Source organism: Hermetia illucens, chromosome 1 (genome assembly GCF_905115235.1).
Source record: "Hermetia illucens chromosome 1, iHerIll2.2.curated.20191125, whole genome shotgun sequence".
Classification (NCBI taxonomy): domain Eukaryota; kingdom Metazoa; phylum Arthropoda; class Insecta; order Diptera; family Stratiomyidae; genus Hermetia; species Hermetia illucens.
Genome location: NC_051849.1, coordinates 169578801 through 169603189, shown reverse-complemented (window position 1 = coordinate 169603189; position 24389 = coordinate 169578801). Strand labels below are relative to the sequence as shown.

At 41.3% G+C, this 24389-nt stretch overlaps 1 protein-coding gene across 2 annotated transcripts in view; it reads left to right on the top strand.

Annotated features, from left to right (window-relative positions):
- The window catches only part of LOC119661602, a 99453-nt gene that overhangs the window by 4543 nt on the left and 70521 nt on the right, over positions 1-24389 (top strand). For both annotated transcript variants that reach the window (XM_038071003.1, XM_038071002.1), the window contains exon 2: positions 3870-4939. In XM_038071003.1, coding sequence (XP_037926931.1) covers positions 3917-4939 — 1023 coding nt within the window. In that variant the 5' untranslated portion in view covers positions 3870-3916. The remainder of the gene's footprint in view (positions 1-3869; positions 4940-24389) is intronic.

Below are 24389 nucleotides of genomic sequence, written 5' to 3'. Positions count from 1 at the left end.
GGCGCAACAATCTATATTAGATCAGGGCCTTGAAGTGTGTTAGAGCACTTCATTCAAGACCGAAACGGTACACTACAGTACACTGTCGGAGGCAATGCGGTCAGCATTGCGCTCATGTAAGGTAGGCAAAATACACTGTCGGACCTCTTCCACAAGGTTACTAACTAAAATACCTTTTCCTCCAACTGTATTTTTCATCCCAAAGCCGTTTTCACATTATTTCAGGGCGGTTCCCTTTCTTAGGTCTGTCGTGCCTATCCATTCGAATCTAACTCATTAACCATTAACCCATGTCTAGGTTTACGCTTGTCGTCAAGACTTCTAAAACTTTGATGTCTCCGTAAGGGCTGGACTTTCCAGTTTCACCATCTGCAATGTCGTGCCATCAGTCTTGGTTCATGGCTAATTCTAAATTGTCTGTCTGTCTGTCTGTCACACGCACTTTTTTTCAAAATGGCTAAACAGCTCCAAAAAAAAAATTGGTGGGTATATGGGAACTATAAAATCCCACGCATTCGGTGAGTGACATAAATTTTAAGGTTTAAAGAGGCCCTCCCCAAACATGGAAAGGGAGGATGTAAAAAATTGGTCATGTCGGGTATCAAATGAAAGGTCTAGTACTTTCTTGAATCTGATATTAGTTTTGACATGAATTGTAAAGTGCGCGAGTAAGAAGTCAAAATGTACACACTTAAGGTGAGACAGGACTCATTTTTGAAAATCACCTAACCCAAAAAGCCGAAAAAAATCAGAAAGGTGCGCTTATATGAAATCCAGGCCTCAAAATATATTCCATTGCGATATCTGCTCAAATAAACTTATGAATAATATATTACCAACTTTTAGAAATCGACTGAAAAACCCCCCTAAGATTTATCCTAAGAGTACTAAATTTTGCATCCAGGACAGTATTGCGCATACGTATGCTAAGTTTCATGTAAATCCGGCTATTAGTGTCAAAGTTATAGCATTTTCATTTTTTTGTGATTAATTAACTGTATCCTAAGCCATGCAAATAAGATGCTGACATCATAATTAATGAGAATAATTGACGAGTGAAATATTAAAATTCCATTCATGAAGAATCTACTTCTCCCCAGCCTTTTTTAAGGTTTTGTGCAGAACCGAAACGGAAGAAAAAAATCAGAAACGAAAAACCAACAACATCAAATGCCACTGGTCAAATGAGAACACTAAAAATATAAGGCTACAACGTTGATAGCATTGATAATTTCTCCTATCTAAATCACAACCAATAACAGCTATGACCACGAAATGCGTGCAAAGTTATTGCCAGCCAACAGAGCCTATTTCGGCTAACAAAAACTGTCCCGCTCAAAACTTTTCACCATACCTCTTACCGTACAAGAAAATGATCTTACCAGTCCTTATTTGTTCTTTGGAGACCTGGGTTTTTAGCAAGAAAAATTGCGAACTCTTGACCGCGTTCGAGAGACGAATCCTCCGAAAAATTGTTGGCTCCTTACATGAGGGTGGACGATTCCGCAACCTCTATAATGATGAAATTTATGAGCGATACCACGACCGTCTGATTGTGGATAAAATCCGACTCAACAAGTTACGGTGGGTGGATCACCTAAACAGTTGTGGTGAAGATGATCCGGCCCCGAATGTCTAAATGAGTAATAATATTTATGGTAGAAACAGAAGCCAATTTAGCAGTCTTGCCCCAAATGTGGAAATGCGATTATCTTAACACGAAAATCAAATTAAATTTTTTTTGTGGTAATGTTGTTCCTGTACTCGTACGCACTGTGATCGGTAGTGGATAAGCCCCACATAAAGGAGGAGCGACAAATGCTTTGCTGGCGATGCAATGGAACCTAATCTCCCAAGATGGCAGCGAGTGGGTCAGCTCAAGAGTACTTGATGTAGAACAGTAGAGGAGAAGTGCGGGCCTTTCAGAAAATCGGTGGTGGAAACGCATTTCAGCGATCCATGAGCAATGGCGCGTGGGCGTGGTTGTGTGGACACCCCAACAAAAGGTAAATCGCAACTATATGTATGTATACGTCGCCCTTGCAACCAAAAATTTCATCCTTGCACTGTCCTGGTGAGACCTCAAATGCAAGTCACTTTATCACTTAAGCAAGTCTTCGTATGTGGTGTCCGGATAGCTCAGTGGTTAGAGCACAAGGCTGTCGTACGGAAAGCCACGGTTCAAATCTCATTGGTGGTAGTGGAACTTGTATCGTGATTTGACGTCGGATACCAGTTAGCTCAGCTGCGAATGAGTACCTGAGTCAAATCAGGGTAATAACCTCGGGTAAGCGCAATGCTGACCACATTGCCTCCTACAGGGTACTGTAATCTCGCTCGTCTCAACTGTAGGCATATGATGGGTAGATGCTATCTCGGTGACCGCAATAACAACAGTGCAAGGCTTCTGGCCTCGAAAAAGACTTGAATCGGATGCTAGCTTCTCCTCGATTATTTGTTGCGATTGCCTCTATCTGTAGGGAAGGGAGCATCGGCCTCAAATTCATTCCTTTATTTTTTGCCGTAAAACATCGTTAAGGGCGACAAAAATATACCCCAACAGTCTCTTAATCTTAAAGAAGAAAGGCCTCGTCTGTAGTGTGATACATGTGTGCTCTCTTCTGGTCGAAAGACCAAAAAGACTAAAACAACCATTGAACAAGTTAGAAGGCCGATCAGTAAAGAAAAGGTTGGTCTCCGACTTAGATTTAGAGAAAGCGGTAAGGAGAGGTACAAAGGTAAGTTTCCAGTTGGACGGGTAATTGCAATCTTCATATCTACATCAATAGATGGAACGTCAAAGCTTCGAACAATATATACACCTTGGCTGCACTGTTTTTTTTCGTTAATTGTGGGGGTCCAAATCTGATACACGACAATTTTGCATTTCCTTTTTCTTACAATATCTAACAATGCATCCCAATCAATGCTAAGCTGAAGCTATTCCCCTTTAATGCAAGGTAAAAGAAAGTGACCCCCACTGACAATACCGCCAGCAGAAGCTCCCGGTTTTTCTTAAGTTTTGTTTATGTTGTACCCTTTAGGTACTCTCACCCAAAATATCATCACACCAAAGACTATAGCGGCGTGCCGGCCAGATATCCCGGTACATCTCAAAATATTTACGGCTTGGAGATACCTACCGGTGGAGGATTAAAAGGGAGTTTCACGTCATCCGAAATACCACCATTGGTGCTTGGTCGGTAGATAATTAAAGCACTGAAAAAGGAATCCATTTCAGATTAGTCGAGCTTCCTTTCCATAAGAAAGGACAAATGTCGTAGTTTGGATGCTTTCCGCTTTGGGTTTGTTATACCATAATACAGACAGCGTGATTATATAAGGACGCCATGCTATAACATGGTTGCCTACCTAAAGGTCTACCAATTTGATATAGAATAAGGCTTCTTCAGAACTCGATCTCACAAGCTACTATACTGAAATAAATTTAAACTTTAGGTGAAGCCATAATTACAACTTTCAGTCAAATATTCAGTGCTGCAATCGGTAATAATTACTAAAATGAATCCCTAAAAGTAAGAACAGATAACCCTTTTACGGTTCATTTTTTAATTCATAGCACATAGTCAAATGTTAAACTTAAGAATTTTAATCAGCATAAAATCCACTATGTGGTGCAATAGTTTGATTCATGCATTCTATCAAGTTCAGCCGGGTCGATAATTATTCCACTTTCTTTGCTTGTCGTAGATAAGAACGTATTGTCTAGTCCGCTTAGCGACTTCCCAGAAGAGAATGCTTGAAGTTGGTGATAATCTATACATTTGAATGTACATTTTATAGATGCCTATAATTAGACTAAATATAGATTGATATAATAATTTATTATTCCATTTTTATCTTTTCAGAAGCTCATCTCATTCAGAAGAACCATATAGTGTGGCAATATCGGACTATGTCATGCCCTCGAAGAAATCATCACTTACTTCTTTTCTATTGTCTCTTCGTGCTTGTTCACGTTCAGCAAACTGTTAACTCGTTGCAGAATGGATACCACCGACGTCCGGTGGACACACATCATCGCTACGGACACAACCCACTACCGCCAAGATATTTTGAAGAAGGAGTAAAAGTCGAAAACCCTAGGCGAGGGGATCATATGATAAATGGAGCAAGCGAAGAGCAACAAGAACACCATTATCGCCATCAACACTATCGTCAGTTGCATCACCGCCAACAGCCAAGTGCAAGTATAAATTCATTAGGAAGTGACGAATTGCAGGGATCCCATTCTGTGTCACCTTCGCAGAAGAAACTGCATCTACGTTCCAAGAGTAGGAGGATCGTGGAGGCTGTACATGCCTTCCAGGCCTCTTCGACTCCTCGTCCAGCCTCGTTGCATGGACATAACCCACATAATCGCTATCATCCCCATCATCAACCGCCGCAGAGTCATCAAACTCCTTACCATCCTATGCATCACCAGACACCTAGGCCTCGACCGGACAATAGCCTCGAGTCGCGTAGAAAGTCATTACCGTGGGCAGTGAATCGTCATCGGGGATCGAGTGTCATCAACGGCTTTGCCACAGCCTCGCCTCCAATTACAAAAGCGATACCCACAACCAGCCATAGTGTACCAAGCCTTACCTATCCTAAGGGCGGTAGCGAGGGAGCAAGTCCTCAGCGAAAGCATTCTCATTCGAAACACTTGGATGCGACGGAAGATGATGACAATGATAGCTATGATGACGACTACTACGACTATGAGGAGGATAATGGCAACGATGACGACAATGAAGACGATGATGACAATGGGCATGCAAATGAATATGCGAATGCCTATGGCGGCATGGATGCAGGTTTCGATGCACACGGATATGCGGAGCCAACAAAAAGTGCAGTGGAAGGATTCGCAACAAACGACGAGAACTCGTCTTATGCGCTCCATGAGAACACAATGGATTACGACGACTATGTGAGTAAAAGAATGGAAATGAGTACCTTAATTTTTGCTTTCTATGTATATTAATGTTGATACAGGGTGATGTGATAACTTGATCCTTGCCGGCAGCATTTCGTTTTCTTGTGGTCTTGGCTTTATCCACTTTTACAGGCACAATTTTCATTTTGCAAATCGGGAATTGGAATTTAAATGAACTTTTTATATTAAAATTGACAGGGATGAAAGGAATACAATTGCCCTGGAATATTATGACTAGAAATAGTTTATAATGTAAAATTCGAAAGGACGTCTAGGAGGGACTTTATGGTACTCATTACATTAATTCTGGCTGATGTGAATTCATACTTTATATGCATATTAAAAATGCAACAAAGCTGTTTCCCTTGGTCTATTTAAATGACGATAACTGGCAGCAAAAGATTTCGCCAAAACGCCTTTTGACGGAAGTCGTTTTTATTGTAAATATCCTAGAAAAAATGAAAACAAGCCGGAACCTGGAAGCTCTGCGCTTCAGATGTGAAAGGCTTTGTTGACTTCCGTTAGACATTTCGATATCCAATTCCATGTGGTACTGACATATTATCTCTAAAGGACTCCCAATTTGACGCAAAAGAGGCAGCTTTGACCAACGGTAACTCTGTTAACAATAGTAAAGATTTCCACTAAACTTTCCAGTACCACTTAGTAGGTTACTTCATATTAAAGCCTATATTAGTGCAAAGAATGAACTTAAGAGAGTTTCTCGGTAAATTTTGAAAGTATATTAGATGCGCAAGTAAGTTTTTTTTATAAAAATGCAACTTTATTGTGAAAAAATAGTTACATGCAAATCACTGAAAGGATTGCCCATCGCTAGCAACAATTTTTCCCTATCTTTCTGGCAGAGTTCGAATCTCTTATGTCAACGACAAAAGTGTTCGTTTTTGAAGCTATTCGGATCTGGCCGATCGGCCAGACGATGTGCCATCGAACGGAATAAGTTATAATTGAACGATGCAATATCTGGGGAATATGGCGGGTGGGGTTGGACCCGACCGGACCTCGGCTGTGTCTCTGCTCGCATTATTACCGCATTATGACCGTTCTCGCTCAACTTAGTCGCATTAATTAGAGTCGATACCATTCCTCAGTGATATTTTCGTTCGGTTTCAACACCTCATAGTAAATATTATAACACCAAGCAGGTCCCACGAAATCAATACCATAACCTTGCAGCGTGTTTATTCGAAAGAGCCGATGACGTAGTAACATGACGGGGCAGTCCACATGATTTTCTTTTCTTTGGGTTGTTGTAATGAATCCATTTTTCATCACCCGTCACGACGCAGTGATGAAAACCCTTCCTTTTTCATGGATCCTTCCTTTCGGTTTGGCATGGATCCTAATCGAATAATTCCTCCAATTACAAGGCTTCGAAGACTTCCTTCCTTCACGTAGACAGTCATCAACATCGAAATCACCGTCTCTAAAGCGACGGAAGCAATCACCTAGAGCATAATTTCTGTAAACTTTTTGTAAAGCTCGATGCGCACCAGCCGCCGTTTTTTTTTCAACGAAATAAGAAAAATAATGCTTTCCGCATATGACTATTATTTGGCACAAAACCAGACATTTTCACACAACTAAAATGTATGACGAAACCATGAAATCACTAATATGATAAATCGGTTTATTTGACATTTATCTCAGCTTGGTCCATAGCGTTTCAAATATGTCAAAATCAACCAGTACTTACCGCTCGAGGCATCTGCTGACAAACGACGAGAACTTGATTGCACACCTAATATTAATATACTATTATTAATTCCATTGGAACAGATATCGATATGGAGGGTGTTTTGGAGCCTAGATATCGTATGTCATGTTGTGTCATGATTTTTTCAGTTTTTTGTAATGGGTAGTTTCTGAGAATGACACCTTAATGACCCCTCACTCTTACGTTTTGAAATTGTCTTCAAAAGTAAGACCTGATTCGAAAAGTATTAATTGAGACCTTTCATTTCATATGAGTGAAAAATTGTACTCTCCCTCTTTTGTGGGGGGAGCGGGGGGGAGAGGGGCACCCCCCTTGGATTCAACGTAGAATAATGTTACTCACTGCATGCGTCTGCGTTCACAGTTGCCACCTTTCCATCCAATTTCATATCAATAGGTGTGACGTATTCTGAGAAGAATGCGTGTGACAAATGGACAGACAGTAAACCGATTTTAATGTGGTTGTGTTTTCAACAAATCCTTAAAAAAAATTAAAAAGCTTTCAATTTCATTACCAAATAAGTACTTCACTTTTAATAATCTAGATCCAATAAAACCCGCGGAAGTCAAATTCATGCCAGAGGTGATTACCGAGTTATACAATTGAGGAAGTACAAGTAGTCTCTATAGTCGGCTGGCGATGTATTTATCCGTTTTTAATGGCTATTTTTGAGAAGATCCTACCTTAGAATGGCCCAAATTCTGAGCGTATCTATCAGCACTTCTACGGCCAGTGCTGAAATTTATGAAGTTAAAAAAGTCGCAATTGTCCCCTCAGCGGAATATGTTTAAATTGCCACATTGTCCTTAGGTCCTTAAAATTCAAGGAGCTCTATTTATTGTAGTTGGATATGTGGTCTGATTATATTATTAAATTTGGTGGTTTGTATTTCATTACGGGGTTTCGATAAATAGGTCCAGTTTCTCCTCGCAATCTATTGTAATGATCACTTCTTGTTATACGACCGTCGTGGTGTATGGATTATAAGGTGTTGCTGCATCGTTATTCATTAACAACCTATGCTGAATTTTCGACCTCAACTTATTCTAATACGAAATTTTTCAGGTGACAAACTGCCATTTTCGCCTCAGAAATATTCAAAACGAAACATCAACCTATCCTAACTAACGCGCTACTTACCACCAGGGTTGAATGGCAGCCATATATGTATAACGTGGTACTTAAAAATATCAAAGTATACCGTGACATGCACAATAATATTTTGAATAATAGCAGTAGCAAAAAAATGATCCCGCTTTCTTTAGGACGCAGAAACTTACCTCTCCTTCTTCTTTAGCTTTTGTACCGTTCAGAAACGGGGTGACTCGTCCTCATCAGCTGCGCAATTTTTCTCAGTCAGAGGCCTGATCTGGGTGCAGTCGCCAGGCTTTCAAGTCAGCATCCAGCGTACCAAGCCACCATTGACATCATTGTTTCGGCTGGCTTTTGGTCGTTTTCCATTGATTTCGATGTGCAGGCCAATTTTGGCAACTGAATTCTGATTAGCGCGAATTACGTGACCATACCATAGAAGATGCCTCCTTTGCAATTTTTCCACGATCGAATCAATCCCATATGGATCGCGGATATCCTCATTTGGAATGTGATCATGGGGTGTTATACCGCTGGTCCAACATAACATCTTCGTCTCCATTACCGCGAGACGCCGTTCATTGTCCTTTATAGTCAGCCAACAACCAAAACAATAGAGGGCGACAACGCGGACGAAACTGCAGTAAATATTGGATTTGAGATAATCTGATAATTAAATCATTCAGTTCTGGCATTCAGGTCGTTGCGACCAGTCGTCAAAAATTCTGTTTTATTCAGATTTAATCATCATTCGATTTTTGAACAATTTGCTTGAGATCAGCTTTGCTAGATATTTGGAAAACATCATCCGCATAAACCAGTGTATAGAGCGATGGGTGTTGGATGTCCCGTGTGTCTATAGCAAGAGTAAAGGGGAGTGGTGTGAGGCGCTTTCTTGATGAACACCAACCAAGAAGCGGTTTTAATACACCCCCCACATTTCGAACTTTACTTTTCGGATCGTAGTCGAGCAATTTAACCCAGCGGACGCGTACTTGGTTTCGCCGTAGGACATACCAGATAAGTTCGTGGCACACGGTTAAATGCCCTCTCTATATCCAGAAATCCAATATAAGAAGGGCGATGTTTGTCACGGTGTTTCTTCATGAGTAACCGCGCGGTCTGTATTGCGTTAGAAGCTCCACAGTTGTTGACAAATGCGCACAGATCTCGGGAAAGCTTGAACCCTTTTATAGTGTACTACTTAGGGTGGAATAACAAGCTCTACTATACCGCAAATTTGTGTTATAAGTCGATGATGCGAAGATCGAATAAATGAATAAAACAATTTCTCCAAAGATTTAAAAACGAACGTGGGGGATCATAGTTTAAGGTATTTTGTCATCTGCAGCCAGTAAAATGAAAGCGACATTTGAAGCTGAAATAGGTTATTTCGAAGAAGCGCACATTATTCATTTATTTATTTAAGAAATCAATAAACATAGAGAATCCAAATAAGTATTTCCTCTAGAAGGGAAGGCAGTTGGATTACGCTTAAAGCTATAATAGGAAGAAGAGTCCAATGGACCAGTTACAATCCGTTATATCATTGTCTCTGAATCAGGAGTGGAAATATAGTTCTAGCTGCGAACATTTCTACACTACGCGTGCTATTTTAAACCGTGGAGTATGCGATTTAAATTCTGGTTTGCGGTTTGGTTGAACATGTGTGTTACGCATTTCGAAATGCCAAGGCTGCACCCAGGCTCGTAGAAAGGAAATCTAGACCCTGGATTAAAGTGATTGGAAAAAATTGAGATCGTAGTGAACATTATATTGGTCTGAGGTGAAAATTATGCGGGCCCTGTTTTTCCTGATAAACTTGGACTAATTGAATAGTCGGGTTTGTGGATTTCTTTTGCAAACCGGGCACGACGGCTGTGAAGATGTTAGCCTTACTTTTTCGTCTATCTTTCGTACTTGCTTGAGTAGATGTATGTAAGAGTTGTTGTTCGCCTCATGTGTTAATGTGGGTGCATGCTGCCATCATTAGTTAACCCTAATCTTCAAAAGACTTGACCTAACAATCTGTACTTCAAAAGTGTTATAGTTGATTACACACTGGCGAGTGCTATACGAGGTGTCACTGCCAGATCGCCGATATCTAGAATTCAATCTGACTATTGCGGGTGAACAGTCTGCAGTACAAAGGCGGAACCCTAGGAAAACAGATTGGGCAAAGTTCAATGAACTTCTTGACAATAAAGTACAGTTCCGTAGGCGACTAAGGACTCCTTTGGCGCTGGAAGAATTGAAAACTCTGAACTGCACACTTTTAGAGTGCTATGAAGAGGCTTGTCCTATTTCCCGAGGCCAAAGCGGTAAAACGGTTTCTTGGTTGAACCGAGAACTGCAAAAATTCAGGAAATCAACCAGGCGACTTCTAAACCGTGCTTGCAAAAGTAACAAGAACAAAGACTGGTTAAATTTCAAGAACTCACAGCGTGAATATAAAAGGCTCGTTAGGTGTTCGAAACGAGACTCTTTTAGAGCGTACTGTGAGGAACTGGAAGGCGAAAGAGAGACTTCAAGGCTGTGCAGAGTCCTCAAAAGGAATGAATCGACCAAGTTGGATTCTCTTAGAAAAACCGACAGTAGTTTGACGAGCTCCAGACTGGATTCAGTACAGACCCTCCTGGAAGTACACCACCCGGGAGAACGGGTGAGAGAAGTGACAGGGGGAGAGCTAACGGTTCTTGCAATCCCTTCAACACGCAAGTGCTGCAAGGGGAACACTGCGAAAGCATCAAAAAATGAGAGCTGCCATACTGTCCTTTGAATATTGCGTGGCGTGGGTGGCATCTATCCGGCAATGCTAAAGGAGGGTATGGAGCATTTAGAGCGACCTCTAAGAAATATTTTTCGAGGATGTCTTGCTCTGGGCTACGTGCCTTCCTCTTGGCAAATGGTTAAGGTAGTCTTCATACCGAAACCTGGGAAAGGTGACTATTCTAATCCAAAGAGCTTCAGACAAATCAGCTTGACTTCCTTCTTGCTGAAATGTTTGGAGAGACTGGTGGAGCGTCACATTCGTGGAAAGTCGTGTAAGTCTACTCTTCATTCTTTGGTCACAAAGATACAGGATGCAACTTTGAATGGTGAGTACGCGATGGGGGTGTTCGTGGACATTGAAGGGGCTTTTGACTGTGCGTCTTTTCAAAAACTTTGTGATGCTACCAGAGTGCATGGTGTTGATGATGCTATAATTATGTGGATCCATGCTATGCTAATGCAGGGATTGCTGTGCGCTGAGATGGGTGTCGATCGCCACCTGACTGCAGAAGCAACGAAGGGCTGCCCTCAAGGAGGTGTGCTTTCGCCACTTCTGTTAAGTATGTTGATCGTCTCACTACTATGCGAACTTCAAAATTTGCCAATACACGCTCAAGCTTATGCTGATGATGTGGCTGTGCTTGCTGTTGATCGGGATCTTGGAACGGTGTGTAGGAATATACAACGTGCCGTTAATTTTATAGAGAGCTGGTGCTTATTGGCTGTGCAGACAGACCTTTGCCTCGACATGGGGACTCAGGCCTCATGTAGAAATGTGGATATACGTTGCCATTATTAGGCCGTTGTTCGTATATGCATCCGTAGTGTGGTGGGTTAAGGTGAGACAAAATGACAAAAAGTCTCCGGATGTCTCAAGTGGTTAGAGCGCTGGGCTGTCGTAGCGGAAGGTCGCAGTTCAAATCTCGCTGGGGGCAGAGGAATTATCGTGACTGGATGTCGGACAGCAGTCGACTCAGCTGTGAATGAGTACCTGAGTCAAATCAGGGTAATGATCTCGGGCGAGTGCAATGCTGACCACATTGCCTCCCACAGTGTACTGTGGTGTACGGTTACGGTCTTGAATGAAGTGCTCTAACACACTTCAAGGCCTTGATTCAAAATGGATTGTTGCGCCAACGATTATTATTATTATAAAATGATTTTCACCGTAAACTAGCTGCACTGCAAAGACCTGTGTGTCTGGGTATCACTGGTGCCATGAGCACCACATCCAGCGCAGCTCTGAATGCACTACTCAATTTGCAGCCCCTGGATATATTTATTCAATGCACTGCAATGAAAACAGCTCATAGACTAATTCGATTAGATCTATGGGGAAACAACGTATGTGGGGGGCACAGAGCACTGGAAGAGTTACTAGGAGGACTGAATCCAGTTCTTACAATGCCTTCCGATTCTCGTGTCCCCATACATCTGTTTGGTAGAAGATATGAAGTTACCCTGAAGCGTAGAGAGAACTGGGAATTCGCAGAGGAATGCGTGGCGAGATATACGAAAATCTTCTATACCGCTGGCTCAAAAACAGAAGAGGATTCTGGAGCCAGAGTCTACCTCTCGAATAAATGAAAACGAGTAGTAGGCTTTTCCTTTGGGACAATATGCAACGGTTTTTCAAACCGAAGTTTATGCGATCCTAAGGGCGGCAAACTGGGTGATTGACGAGCATCGCAATCTGCAGTGACAGCTAAGCTGCATTGAGGGCATTGAGTAGTCCTTTGATCACCTCGAAAATCGTTCAGGAATGCAGAAACCGTTTGAACTCTATCTCTAGATTCAATGCGGTGGAACTACTCTGAGTACCTGGTCACTGTGGCGCAGAGGGAAATGAAATCCTGGATGCTTTAGCGAAAGAGGGGTCGATCTCCCCTATGCCGGGACCGGAGCCAGCAATTGGAGTATCAGTAGCATTGGCTAAGTCTGTTTTCAAATAGGGAACAGGCTTCTCACAATGACAGGTGGCAGAGCCTAAATGCTGTTCGACAAACCAAACTTTTCCTGCCGGAACCGAACATGCTTACCGCAAAGTTTATCCCGTCGAAAAGCAGTAGGACTTGCAGGTGTATTGTGGGCATTCTGACAGGCCATAATTCACTAGCTGGGCATATGTTCAGAATAGGAATTACTCAAGATGAGACGTGTCCTTCCTGTAATGAGGAAGCGGAATCCACGGCGCATTTAGCAACAGTTAATTGGCCAGGCTATGACATCAGTATTTTCGGATGTGCATGGTATAATATTCATCGACTATCTTGAGAATGGACCATCAACAACGACAACGAATATTACATAGCATTAAGGAAGCATTTAAAGGATGCAATCGCGGAAAAACGGCTCCATTTGTGCTGTTTGCCATCAAGATAATCTACCGTGTGACAAATCACTGAAAATGATACTAAAATTACATGAATTGGACTTCGAATTGGTTCCGCATCCACCGTATTCTCTAGATCTGGCCCCGCGAGTTTTTCCTGTTCTCAGACCTCAAGAGCATGCTCGCTGGAAATTTAGTGCCGATGAAGTGGCAATCGGCGAAACTGAGACCGTCGTTGAGGCTATATTAGCCTGCGAACTTTTAAGTCCACCTCATACAACGGTCTTTTAGACTGAAGTATAGATGATCTTAAGAGCAGCAACTTGAGCGATTGATGAGTGATTGAAGGGCAAGCGCATCGCGATCTATAGCGACTATCAGGTTGCATTGAAGACGTTGAGCAGTCCTTTGATCACTCCAAAGATCGTTCAGGAATGTACAAATCGATTGAACTCTATTTCTAGATAGAATAAAACTAATAGCAGTGGAACTACTCTGGGTATCCGGTGGGATGCCCTAGCGAAAAGAGGTTCGCTTCCCCCACAAACGGATCGAAATCCGCAATTGCAGTATGAGCAACATTGGCTAATCCTGGTGCCAATACCTGGGACAAGGTTCCCATAATGACAGGTGGCAGAGCCTAAATTCCGCTGGACACGCTAAACAAATATACTTCAAAGTTCATCTAAAATGATACGTGTTCATCCTGTGAGTCCTCAGAGGCTTCCCTCTCCCCCAACTCATATACATACATACGTTAAAGTTGCCATGGCTATACAAGTCAGCCAGTTCAATGGAAGTTCAATCTCTTCAAACTCTGAGGAGACGACAAGCTTTCAATCAAGATGCTCCTCCTAATATCTCTGTCAGAACAGAAGCAGTTGATTAGCTTACGTGAATTGACAAACATGAGGATATTATCTTACATTTGAGTGTTTGATCAATGACTTAGGAACTACCCTGACTAATTCCACCTTTATTTAGTTGTAGAATTTATTTCTTTTCTAAGCTGTCTACACTTCTTTTATGTTCACCCTTTTTCATCAGACGTAATGCATTCTTGGCGTCTGTGTTCACCTATCTATGTTTTCATAATCTTTTAACCTCTTATCTTCCTCGACATATTAACATTATTAGAGAAAAACCTCCGCCTTCATCGTGAGTGTATTTTCATAAACGTGATAGTACTCATGGTAAAAACATTTGGCACTTTAAATGATGAGCATGTTTTTGGTTTTTGCCTTCTAGAGAATGTCATTTTCACTCTTTGAAATTTAGTATCTGAAATGTAGATGTGCCAAGGTATAGAACGTAGCGAGGTACAAATTTTTTACAAGATTCTGGTAGGCTAAAAGCAAAATTTTTCACCTGGAACGCACACCTTAATCCCGTGGTGTGCAGAATTTTCGTCACAATTCATTCTTCTCAAAAGCGTTCCGTTCAGAAAATAGAGTGAATGAAGATAGCATTTACATTTACAAACACGAATGTACATATCTGCCTACATATTTAATATATCTATGTACATATAGGTATAGCTATATGAATGATTCATGCACGCAGAGCTTCATTTAATGGCATTCATTAAGCTGAAGTGCATTGAGCGTCGCCGTCTTATCTATCTATAATACTTTAAGAATCTCATGGCCTCTAAAACCAAGAAAATACCAACTTGAAAGATGGCATTTCCTGTTTGTAAAGGTGTCAGAATTGAACTATAGCTTCTAGGTACATGCGTGAGGTGGTTACCACGAAAACGACGACTTCCTCAAAATCCGCCTTATTACAAAACTGCCTAATTTGAGGTAAGTTCCGGTCGTACATATATGTAACAGCTTTAAGACGATCACCAAGATATGTCATAAGATAGTAATCCTCCCTTCCTACTACTCAACAAAAGCAGTATATATTTTATCTGTAACCCAACAGAAAATATCTCGTAGATGCTTCCTCTGTAGAAAGACTGGTTGTGTGAAAAAGAATTTATCTGATAAGAAGTAAATTTCTTGATAACGTTGAGATAATGCATTTTCGTATCGTACTGCATATCTGGAAACATGTGTAAAACAAAAAGTAATAGAGATGTTGATTTTAATCGTAATAAATGTTAACGACACTTTTATCCAGTTTATGGCTCACGCAGGGAGATTACAAGGTAATGGGAATACTGCACTTTTGGTAAATATCTTCATCTCTTTGAAATTGAATAGATTTAGATGCGTAGGTGTGAAGGTGGTGTAGTATTTGAATTGTAAGAAATATCATGTTTTTCAAGTATTGAGTAATTTGAAAAAAATTTTCTATTTGCTTTGTGTATATGTTGCTTCGTATTTTCCTAAGCTCAAGGCAGCCTAAGGCAGATGCAACTTTGTGAGTTGAACTCTCCTCACAATAAGTTTACAAAAACGATAGTTCTAGAGGATATCCTTTTTCATTTACGAAAATTATACTTTGATACGTTCACTATTTACAATAACAGGCTTTTCATACTTAAAACATTATGAATGCCCAAATAAATGCGCGAAATTAAGCCACATTTAATTCTGATTTCAACATGATCAAATGATGTTTATCTTATGGAAAAGAAAATGTTAATCCATCGTTTGAATTAGCAGAACCCAATTTTCCATGATTTGGTGGCAATGATCGAACTGATTTGTTGCATCATTGATGATGATGAATTTTCCATGACATCGTATAGCTCCAGTTTCATGATGGTCACATTGGTGATTCAGCTGTAATGCGTCAAATGCTTCTGGCATTATTGTACAGGCAAGTGGTTCTGGATAATCTCATAAAAAATATTCAAATGGAGCTAAATTACATTTTTTCGGAAAGCAAAGACGTTTTAATTGGAAAATTTAGACTTAATGTACATTTCGACAATGTCCAATGTCCAAATAGATGGATAGTGGATTCAAAGCCAAACAAAACCACAGTGGGTTTAGAGAGTCCCCTTGGAAGATGCTACGTCTAATTGGTATCTCTCCTGATGTTTGTGAAGATACCGGTTGCTTCGTGCTCCAATTCTTCCTCACTGTTTTCAGGAGAAGACCGACATTCGGGTTGATTTGATGCAAGCGTGATTCTCGCAGTAATCACGAATGTGATATGGAGTCAAAGGCTGATTCATAATCGATATAGGCTGTCGAGATATTTCGTTGCTGGTGGAGAGCCTACTTCACAGCTACTGTCTCTATTATATGCTGCTCTTTACAGCCTTTTGCGCATCCTGTTTGCTCCTTAGCTATCAATTTATGAACATTAACATGTTTTAAAATGTTCATGCAGAGAACTGAAGTGAAGACCTTGTAGGTAGGAAGGCAAGTAATTGGTCGACATTTTGAAGGGCAAGGGCCTCATTTAAAATTGGGTCGACATCCCCAGTTATTAAGCTTTTCCTGATTACTGGGTTCAGTCATTTAAGCGAAGCGTGGCCAGTTACCACTTTGAACGTTGTACCTTCTATGTATGCACTAAATTTGCGCATTGCCAACGCTGCCAAAAATTCCTAATCAGTGTGCGTAGTTTCACTGGGACAGAGTAAGCTTCTTCGAAATATACGCTGCAGGAACTTCATCTCCCTCCTCTAACTTCTGCATCAGCACCGCTCCTTTGCCATATTGACTTGTATCATAATGGAAAGTGAAAGGTTTAGAGAAGTTCAGGCTGTACAAGCCCGGAGCCGAAAAAAGACTCCTTTTTAGAGTGTTAAAGAGCGAGATGGTTTTCTCAGACCAGCGAAACTGATGCTTCTTCTTAAGGATGACTATCAACGGTGTAGTCAGCGGAGCGTAATTTGGCACAAATCGCTGATACCATCCACACCTTTCAATGAACTGCCGTTTTCTACCGGGGAAAATCTTTGATGGCGCGCACTTCGTCGGGATCGGTACAAATCGTCCCATTACCAATGATGTGCCCCAAGTATTGAATTTACTTCATTGCAAATTTTCCATCCAAACGTTCAAAGTCAAGCTAGCGCGTCTCATACAGGGAGCCACTTCCCTTAAGAGCAGCAATTGCTCGACGAAAGTCCCTGTGATGATGGCGTAAGTGGACAAGGATGACTTTTCCCATCAGTCGCTACATGGTTTAAGGTGGTCGCCCAAGAACAGGGAAGGACGCCTCATCCAGTGGAATTTGCTAGATCACATTCTTCAGATCTAGACTCGTAATATATTAATATATTTAGCCTCCAGGAGACGGTTGAAAATTCTTGACGAAAGCCAATGGATAAGTAACCTTCATGATGGGACTATTCATCTTACGCGCATCAAGGCAAAGCCGGACTTTAACAGGTTTCATCATAAGGGTAACCGGCGAAGACCAGGTGCTTTGCGATTCCTCGATGAGCCAAGCCGGCGTTCGATCAATTTTTTTATAGAGGAGCTTTTCGATAGCGCACATCAAGCTTTCCTTGTTAGTGACTCGTCAGCCGATGTTGGTTGACTGTGTCGACATTGTCTAGGGAACAAACTGATGGTGCAAATAAGTCATGTGCGAGTCTGTACTTGCGGTCAGTACCAAGGTATAAACGCTCTGCTACTGGGAAAATCCATTCTCTGGCCACTTTGTATTGTTGCAGCTTCATGTACATACAATGGCCTCAGAACCAAAAGGATCATTGTCCTAGGAACAATAAGTGATGGGAGCAAATCCGGGTACATATTATTATATTATCCGCTTTAATACTGTAATTTTTGGAGTTACTGCGGAAAACGCCTTCGCAATGCCTTCTTGCGGCTCTGTTCTGGAACTCGACAAGCATTACGGAAGATTTTCGCTTCTTCCGAACAGTCTTCGAACAAATGCCCAATTTGGATTTCCTGAGATTCACTTCAAGTCCACCTCCTCTCCAGATTCAGCAGAATATCTGGGCATTTGGTTAGAGAGCTTGCTTGAGAGGAACTCCCCTAACACTTCATACCGTACTAGCCAGAAAGAAAAAAAAGCTGCCTGTGAACGTTGCGTCTCAGCCCACTATGTAGCAACTCTACCAATTTATCTTGTGTTAAGCAATTTTCTAGCCGATTGGCTAGCGAACGCACAGCTTACTAGTAACTGTCGAAATCTTCGGATGATTCTTGTGTGCGGCCTCGTATCAGTTTGAGGATATCTCAATCATATAGAGATTGATGAAGAGGTTCACTCAATTCGTCCGATAGACTTGTGATAGTTCCAATACCATTTTATTGGCCTAACTCTGAATAGGCTTTGAACATAAGTACACAGGAGACCGAAATCCCACTGTAGGGTTGAGTGAGTCAAAGCCTTCACGCGGAATAAGAACTGATTGATTGGTAAAGACGTTAGTGTTTCATCAAATAGCTCCCAGGATGTCATAATTGCGAGGACATGATCTGCTGACATAACATTAAGCGGACTTACCTGGCATATGTAAGACGTGTCATCATCGTCTGAGTCATAAAAATCGTACACATATGTTAGTCAGGTCCGAATCTGTCGTCGTGTCCGTAATAGTTATCGGATCCGGACCAAAATTCTTCGAAAGATTCTTCTCTCAAAGGCGGTCAACCGTTCGCAATTTTCTTGTAGTAATAATTTCTTGTAGTAATAATAATAATTTCTTGAGTAGTACATGAGGACTGGCAAGATCATTGTATTGTACAGTAAAAGCTTTGACCTTACGGTGAGACGTTTCGAGTGGAACTGTTTTTGTAACCTGAAATAGGCTCTGTTGGCTATTTCGCGGATTTTTTTATCGGTGGTGATTTTCCACCCTAGATAGGAGAAATTATCAACGGTCTCAAAGTTGTAGCCTTCTATCTTTTTTATTCTCGTTTCGCGATTTTATGTAGTTGGTTGGTTTTTTACGCTGACGTTCTCACCATATATCTCGTCTTGCCTGCATTCATGTGCAGCCCAAGATCTCAGACCGCCTGCTCGATCTGAATGAAGTTGATACGTCTCGGGTTGTTCTTCCCATGATGTCCATATCAGCAGCTTAGGCCAGTAGTTGGGTGGATTTAAAGAGGATGGTGCCTCTCACATTTACCTCAGCATCACGGATCACTTTTTCCAGGGCCATGTTAGAGAAGACGCATGATAGGGTCTTAGACCGTTGTTGATGTCGAATGATCGCGAGAGAGATCCTGCTGCCTCAGCCTAGTCAGTCATCAATCTATTTCGTCGGGATACCGAATGCCATCTTGACCGTGTATAGTTTATATGGTTTATATAGCTTTATTCAAACCGATGTCGATCGAATCGTCGTAATTTTTTTAATAAATTTCAGTAACTTTTCCCTTTCTAACTATTTCCTCCTCCTTCCTTTACAGCTGATGCTACAGCTAATATCAGCCTCGGAAGATACTAGTCCATTTAAGAGGGAAATTTACACCCCCTTTTGCATGTATAAGGTCCCCTTGAGCTCGACGTAAAATGATTCCATTCACTGCAAGCAAGTCGGCTTTCCACCAATCTTTTTGTGAATAGTTACTACAGTTTCTGCGAAAAGTGAGAGAGTTCAATCGGTAAGAACTATCCGTTAGCTGATGAAAAGGTTCTGGGGACTATTCCTATTCCTCTTGTCGTACTATACTTCTCTACTCTAGAAAGCATAAAGGTAGCAGACGCGATTCCGAGGTTTTCTATGTGCAAAGGTGGCATTAGGATCGTGATGGATGATTCGAATACCAAGGTGGGTTCGAAAAACCCCATATAATGGGGAGGCATGGTTTTGCTGAACAACGGCGAAAGGGGACAACTTGCGGTTTTATTCAGGCACAGACGACTCATCAGACGCTATCTCACTTCTGGCCCGGGAGCAGCGTGACCGAAGTGATGAAAGATGAGGCCACGCAGGATTATTTCAATCCCAAAACAAAAAATACTGCTCTAACCACTAGCACTTTATTCCTATTAATTTCTAAGCCTACTAATATTGGTTGATTGAATATTGAATTAAGATATTGAAAAGATGGCGAGAATGCTGACATTCCTAATATTCCTTTGTGAATTGTAGTTCTTGTCCAAAATTTTCGGGTTACATTTTGATATTTTTCTCTCGTTTCGAACATCCTTTTTAGTGTTACACTTTTCAAATTTAATAGCAAAACGGCATGATTGTTTTTGGGAAATCTCTGCGGGCTATAGGAACACGACATTTGAATGTCCTAGGTATGTCTAGTCACTTTACAAACTTTGAAATTATCTTCCATTTCTAAATACATATATATCCATTGTCTCACTTTTCTGCAACATTTCTCTGTTTGACGGGAGACAAAGTTTTCCGCAATCCTACAATCACCACCAATTTCTCTTAGCAGTGGTGAATAATACATAATACAATTTTGGGACTTCAAGTGGAAAGAGTTTCCTTCTTTTGAAATAATTAATATCATTTTCGTTTTCCATTTAAATTCATTTACAAATATGAAGAGTGATTTCTGTGCAACTTTGCCTTGCTTCGAGTATGTGCAGTGACTCAAATTGCAATTTTGTTTGATCAGAATTGAATCTTCAGAGTAATTTCGCATTTAATGTGGTTGAATTTCTTAAATGACTGGCACTAAGCCCAATGGGTCTGTTCCCAGTTTTCATATGTGTTTACCCAATCAGTCATCATCTCGCCTGCACGATGATATAAAAAGTTAATAGTTAGGGGCGCAACATCGTGAACATTTGAAATTATTACAAATGAACACAAATTGCCACAGATAAACTTTCTCCATTCTAATCGAAAAGATTTATAGCATTTCTGACATTGAACTTAACCTGTTGCTATTTATTGGCCGACATGCCGACGACTAAATCCACTTCAAAATTCCAGACGTTCGCCGGCCGTTGGATTGATTTCCCCCTAAAAAAATTTAATATCATATAAATGAAGATAAAATACTGTCTCGCAGAATATCAACGTTTTAAATTTAGATCAAAGATACTTCTTCAGAACTGGGTAATTGTGTTAATTTTTACCATATGTCTGGTTGGTGCGAGATGGCTCCAAGCCAATTGAAAATAATTTAGTAATTGATATACTTTTGATATGGGGGAATTTCGCTCCATAATTGATTATAAATATATTGGGGAATTCACTTTGGGAAAATTCAAATCAATTAATTCAATGGAATATTAACTGGAACCAATCAAATATGGGAATCCCAATGTTGTGAAGTTAAATAGGGAAGATCAGATTACATTAACATATAAGCACTATATAACCTTATCATTGCTTGGGAACTTTGTGCACAGAGATCAACTATTGTCATCTTTTATGAATAACACATTTAAGTCAACAGGCAAGTCATGCGTGTGTTTATTAAAGATACGAAATACCTAAAAGTAGCGTATTCCAGTTAACGTTTGAAATTTTAAACTAGCATTCGTAAGAGCCATTCTTTCAACAGACAAAATTTAAAGGGTTCATCCTGTGTGAAGGCCGTTATTTGCTTTTTTAGAAATTTTTTGTGAAGAACTGGATAAAGCTACAAATATGAGTTTTTCACCATATATTTATTAATATTTTGAGCATGCGTAGTAATTTTCCCAACCCGATAGCGTGGTTCATTATTGAAATACTTTTTCTTATAAATTTTGATGTTTTTTCAAGGATTCTTTAGGAATATGTTCTTAATAAGTCATGAAAATTTCAAAGAATTTTGCTGGACAGATTTTGGGCTATGGTGGCAGTAGATTTTCAACTTGCAGTTTCAAGTAAAAGCATTTAAAAAGTAGAATGCGATTTTTAACCATAAAATCTTAATTGACCATTAGTCTGGTATACCTAGTCCATAAACCTTAGGTTTCTTGAAGAAACACATGTAAAGCCTTGACTTCAATTCTTATGAGTTTAGCGAAGTCATTTGAACGTCATTCGGACCACAAAATTCGCGCTTTATTGCGGCGATCGACGTAAACCTGGCATGTGACATTTGACCCGTTTAACACTATAACTTCCGAACGATTCCGAATATCAAAAAACCACTTTGCCTATATATTCGACACTATATCTAGATAAAATTGATGTAAAAAAAAAATCGATTCCTCGGATCCGACACACGGTTTTCCCCACCCCCTTAAGGCTGGGGAGCGGAAATTACTGTTCATCTTATCGGTAACGAATAACTTTCTGCTTTGGTTTTTATGTAATTTAATGTAATTTAATTTAAAGTATTTTTACGTAGAAAATCAATTGTGTAGTATTTTTAAGGACTTGCTTAAATACTAGATCTGTTATCTGTAATATTGAAAATAGCTTTGATAGTTCGCTACTGATCCTGTCGCCTGCCATAAACATGAGAGTCGCTATTTAACAAGCCTGGAGAATTAAGAAATTGTGTGAAGTTCTAAGCCTGCTATCAACTGCTGTAGGAATGCAAAATGTTATTATTTATATAATCCACAAAAATGACGGGTCCTATGAACTAAAATTAATAAACCAGTTTTGTGTCGTGATTCTAAGTGAGGCTTCATGACAACGAATCCTCAAGACAGATACTTTTATTTCGTCTAACATTTGTTAGGGCCAGACCTCTGCAACGCTTCCTACGATAGTCTGCTGAGACTCGATATGCTCGAAGAGTCGTGCCTGGTCGGTTATGCAGATGACGTTGCGGCACTTGTTGCCGGACGCACTGTTGAACAGGCGCAAAGCAGACTTGGCATATTGATGCGACGGGTAAGCGGATGGATGACCGCTCACGGTTTCAACCTTGCGCTGGAAAAAACCGAAGTAGCCATCCTGACGAGAAGGAGAATCCCGACCCTGCGTCCCATATCGATCGGCAAGTTGACTATAGAGTCAAAACCAGCGATTAAATACCTTGGTTTAATGCTCGACTCGAAAATGAGCTCCTTTGAGCAAATCAAAGCAGCAGCGGACAGGGTTACAGCTGGAGTCGCGGCCTTGAGTCGGCTAATGGCGAATGTCGGGGGCCCTATATCAACTAGGAGACGTCTCCTCATGGGAGCAACGCAGTCCGTTCTTCTCTGTGGTGCGGAGGTATGGTCTGATGCCGTTGTCAAGGAGATACATCGTAGACGCCGCACTCAAGTGCAGAGGCGGGGAGCTTTGCGAGTGGCGTCTGCTTATCGCACCGTCTCCGAACCGGCTGTGATGGTGATTGCGGAAGTGATCCCCGTTGCCCTCCTTGCCAAAGAGCGCAAAGCTATCTATCGCCGTAAGGGCGAAAACTTAAGGGAAGTGGTTGCCCGTGAAGAACGTCAACGCACCTTTAGCGAGTGGCAACTTTCTTGGCAAAATGAGCCAAGGGGAAGGTGGACTGCGCGGCTCATCGACAAATTAGACCCATGGTTAAACAGAAAGCACGGTGAGATTGATTACTTCCTTACCCAACTTCTAAGTGGGCATGGAGGTTTTGCAGTCTTACCTGTACAGGATTGGGAAAGCGCGATCTCCTGATTGTGTGTTCTGCAATGGAGTGGCGGATGTCACTGAACACACCTTTTTCGCTTGCGAGAAGTGGGACGGCCTCCGCCAGCAGCTTTATGCAGACGCAAGGGAGTTCTCTCCAGACAACATTGTCAGAGAGATGCTGAAGACCGCTGGCAGCTGGAATCGTATTGCGCATTATGTTCGAGCTCATCTTACTACGAAGAAGATTGAACTCGACCGGCAGAGGGATCGGACGGTAAGGGGTCCCTGAACTAACAACAACTCTCTTTCTCCCCTCCCCTCCCGTTGGTGAAAGGAATTTCCTGGCTTCAAGGCTCCCAAAGCCGGGAGACCGGGAGGGCTAGCCCGAAGTAATGTGTCAAACGGTTCCAGGCTAGCTCTCTGATGACAGGGAGGTGTTTAGTTGGTAGTCCGCCAGCGTGCTGTTGCGGGAGTCCAACACCCTGTGCGTAAACGCAATGACCTACCGTACTCAGCAAAAAACAAAACATTTGTTAAACAGTTAAAACTTCACATATGTATGATCCATCCGGATACTGGTTGTTAAATAAGACTCAATTTAACAGATATGTACAACATATCGGCATCAAACAGTCTTTCAGGGCAAGGCAGGCTAGGGCTCTTAGAAGCGCAAATACTAATGATAAGGAAGGTCTGCGGGCGTATAAGGTGTGATCCGACACCTAGTTGAAATATACAGCATTGTAGAAAAAAAGGTACTCAAAGTTTTTAAAGACGTTTTCTGATAGTGATCACGTCGTCCTGAATTGCACAGATGAATCTTTCCGTCCCAGCAAAGAGCTCCCCAACACACAGCCATCTGTTCGACAAATGCAAACCGACAAATGGCTGCCAAAGACAATTCACGTGTTTACCGTGCACTGGTTTTGACTTCCATTCATCGATCCGCTCTTGGTTCACCCCACTCAGGGGATTGAAAGATCGATCCTTGAAGCTAAATGGAATCAGCCCACAGTCTGCTTTACAGACGGCAGTCGCATGCAAGGGACACGCCTGCTCTTTGCTGTAGAAATAAGCACGTAGCGAGTCGACTTGGCGGAACAAACCTGTTACGCAAAATTATAATTCGCGAAGAGGACAATCAAAGAACGAACAACATCGAATCGGC